Genomic DNA, 3942 nt, shown 5'->3' on the forward strand with positions numbered 1-3942 from the left:
TGGGCCGTCCTATAAGTGGACAAGGCGGAAACCAAAAACCCTGGTTGCCAATCACGCGGCCTTGTTTAACATAAACGAGGACGCAAGCCAATTGAAAAGAAGGGCGCGGCTTAAAGCACCCTTCTGAAATCGTATCGATTCCAAAAGGCTCTCGCATGGCGAGTCAACGCATGCGGGCTGCAAACACCAGGCGAGACCTAAAAAACGCTTTTCCTATGGAACAACTGACCTTACTATAACTACCCAGTGCCAGTGGCCATCACCACTTGGCAATAAATATGATTAAACAAGAGTTGATTGGAAAAAATGTAGTTTCAGCAAAAATAGATCAATGCCCCTGAGCACAAAGAAGTGACACACAAAAACATAAGATTACAACAAATATCATGCCTAAAAGGACTAATCTGGCAGACCCAGGGGGTGCACGTGTCATCGCTCAGATGGAATTTGATAGGAACAATTACACGTCAGCAACGATGACCCAACATGACAGCCGCAGCCTACAATTGGCCGACGCCACAAGAATGACGAGCTACGTCGGAAACTTTGAAGGACGTATGATTCATTTATAGGAAAATTTGCCGTAATGATGGAAATAAGGGAGCCATCTTATAACGTGAAGGTGGCTTACATTCCACGGACTGTGAGAATACAAAAACGTATATTTATATTTTCTTTTGCATTAATTTTAGATTTGGCTTTAACGTTCAGAGAAATGTATAATTTAAGGGATGGTTTCAATTTTAATTGCATTTTTAGTAATATTTGTCTACGTTATATCATTATAAAATTGGACATTGTGTACCCTTTTTTTAGTATTTCAACTTGTTTCCGTAATAACTGTTACATTACTAGTTCAACTTTCTCCATAATACATTGGTAGTTAGACCCTGCAAACATGGCCGGTTAGTTCACAGTTGTATTAGCGAGTAAGGTGCCAAAGGTTTCGTTTGGCCGAACTTAAACTACATTAGGTACAGCTCAGGCGGAAACAAACATTTAATTAATAAATAATAATTTCACCAATAATCATTATTGCGGTATTATTAAAAAAAATGTTTGTATATCGCATCCGCTCTGAAATGAATGGATGAACATGCATCTGTATCTTTGTGGAAAAAATATTAGCATGTTTGTCGACAATAATATTTTTGTTTTATGCGAAATCATTCACTGGGTTTAGTGATGCTTGTAGATATAATATGCATATATAAACCAGTACAAGATGGCCGCCACCGCAAATCATGCTGTAGGTAGCCGTTCCTCCTGTGGCTAACTCGGTCCATCCCAACACTCGGGCAGGGCTTCACGCATGCGCGCGTTGTTCACCTGGCCCACACTGGAGCGGAGCGGCCGGTGCAGAGCCTGCTGGGCAGCTGCACAGACACAGTAGGAGGATGTGCTGCTTTCGCACTGCCCCGAGGGCTTAGCCCCCTCTCCGCTGCCATGAGCCGGGACATGTGCCCATCCCGGGGCTGTGCGCTGCTCTTCCTGGTGCTCCTCTGTGGGAGCGCCCACCCGGGGAATGCCGCCATGGGCCGGGCGGAGAAACAGAGCCTCAGGTAAGGGAAGGCTTATGCAGGGGTTTGGCTGTGAGACCCAGAGACCTCATGTGACAGTGCCTCTAGAACATTTGACAGTCGGATCTTTGCTTCCATTGACATCATACTTGCGTCTTGAGAACCACTGACTGCACCTACCGAAATGTTGCCTTGTATAAGCCTATAAAGTCTCTGAGGTCGTATTTTCATCTGTGGACTTACTGCCTTCGTCTTCCTTTAGCTTTGGTAGAATGACTGACCATATCCCCTGTTCCAGTACAACGACTGACAGCTCCTTCATCCAGTTCACGTAAACACACTTGGCGTTCATTGGATTTCTGAGCGTACTTGTAGAACTGCAGGAAGCTCCTGTGACACATCTGTACTTCCAGAACAGGTGACGGTGCTTAAGGGGCACTGACATAAAAAAAGACTTTTCCCCACGTAGTTCTTGGTACTTGCCACTTTTTCCATTGTTGCAGCGCTCTAAATAATGCGTTGACCTAGCTTTTTACTCTACAGTTTTCCCTTTTTTGATAATCGTGGAAAAGAAACCTGTGCTGTACAGATTCGGAAATAGAATCTTCCTTTACAAGGGTAACAAATCAATAGTAACCAACACCATGAATTTGTATACAGCACCTTAATCCTGGAGAATTAGAAATTAAACGTGGTATGATACGTGTCAGCAGCGTAGTGAATTTAAGCACTTTTACTCTTTCGGTTTACATCTTTGAAATTTGGACTTTGTGTGAAAAATTGAATTCACCTTTCCAGCGCTAATTTACACACGTACCAATGTAGATGTTTTCACAACACCGGTACTTAATTTTCCCCTGGTTCCTATCTCGCTGTTAATTTGCACTGTAAATAATAGGTGATGACATCATCTCAGTGATGAATATTTTATCACGTTTAAAAGTATTAAAAGGGCTTTGGCCATAACGAAATTTTAACCGTTGACTATCAATTTGCTTACTGAGTTTTGCAGTAGGAAATTAACCCAGTGAGAGATAATGACCATATTTGCTAGCCAAGTTTATCAGCTGGCAAGATAGCTTAGTGTAAACTACCTACAACTGAGAGATGTTCAGTCGGAAAGTCTGTGCTTCATATAGTAGTAAATATTTCTAGCATTAAGCTTGTTTCCTACTGTGTGTAAGGTGTAGGTCTTAGGTTTGAACCATAGAAGGCAGCTCGGTGGGTGCATACGTTTATTGCATATATTCTGTTGTTATTTGCTGATCCCTTTCCATTACTGGTAAGACAATTTATGCACAAGTTGCAAAGAATTTCATGCAAGCAAGTAAGGTGGCACTTAACATCTATTATAAAGTACCAGGAAACAGTTACTGTTGTGTTGTAGATACTTAGTTGGTAATAAACGTATCCACCCGAACATCAGTGAATTTGAAGCCATGCAATTTTTCTTCCTTGCACTGAAGACGATTTGCAAAGAATCTGCAAGCTCACTAAACTTCACAAAATGACATTTCCAAAGGTTATTATCACCAGGTTAGCTACTGCCAAGAGGGCTTACAGTCTTCCTGTTCTTCACCTTCCACATCCCTCAGGGTTTCTTTTTTCGTGGTCTTGGACAGAAACGATTGGCCAAGTAGTGAATGGTCTTCAGGCCTCACTCGCCCCGTGCCCACTCGAAGACAATAGCCTTTAAATGTAATTCATGTTTTTGGCGCAAAGAGAACAACTTAGGTAATTTGCAAATACAGTCTGTCACAATCATCAACGGTCTCTGCTACTTCTGTAGAATCAGTGACACTGGTAGCATCGTTGACAGTAATCACTGTAAACCTAGTTGAGCTGGTTTTATATATACAATTGATGTTTGGACAGCAGCTGTCAGACCCCAGTTGGGGTGGTTTGGCACAGGGCAAGCGGAGGTTACAGCACACCAACTATGTTAGTTCAGGTTGTTTGCCACTGGTGCCCTTGAGTTCGTCCTACTAAGCTTCTGCATTCTGGGCCAGGTACAACTCTTTTCATACTTCACAGACAGCGGAGCAAGGGCAAGCAGTCACAGGCTTCTCAAGGAAATGGTATGGGGGCACAAGCTCAGAACTCGATAATCACTTCAACCTCCGTGTCCAGACCAGTGATTGTCTTTTTAGGAAAAAAAGGTGCTTTTTAATCTCACATCAGTACACGACTGTGCAATCCACTATCTCCCTTGTGGTGCTACTCCCACTGCTTCCCGCCCTTATGCTACCTCCCATCCGTGTGACCCTTGATGAGATTGCCCCCTCTCCTCCAGTAATTAAGGAAGGAACATGAACCATGCTATGGTGCACTTTCTGGTGTCCCACAAGTCAAATGTCCAATCAATTTGTGCATTTTGCATGTTCTCCTCTTGGTGGTGTAGTGGACAAGAAGTGAGTTTCTG

At 43.0% G+C, this 3942-nt stretch overlaps 1 protein-coding gene across 1 annotated transcript in view; it reads left to right on the plus strand.

Moving 5' to 3' along the window:
- The first annotated feature begins 1300 nt into the window (after window positions 1-1300).
- The window catches only part of EDEM3 (ER degradation enhancing alpha-mannosidase like protein 3), a 501369-nt gene continuing 498727 nt past the window's right edge, over window positions 1301-3942 (plus strand). The window contains exon 1 of the mRNA XM_078641446.1: window positions 1301-1562. Coding sequence (XP_078497572.1) covers window positions 1447-1562 — 116 coding nt within the window. The 5' untranslated portion in view covers window positions 1301-1446. The remainder of the gene's footprint in view (window positions 1563-3942) is intronic.

The sequence above is a fragment of the Lissotriton helveticus genome, chromosome 1_1, assembly GCF_964261635.1.
Source record: "Lissotriton helveticus chromosome 1_1, aLisHel1.1, whole genome shotgun sequence".
NCBI lineage: Eukaryota > Metazoa > Chordata > Amphibia > Caudata > Salamandridae > Lissotriton > Lissotriton helveticus.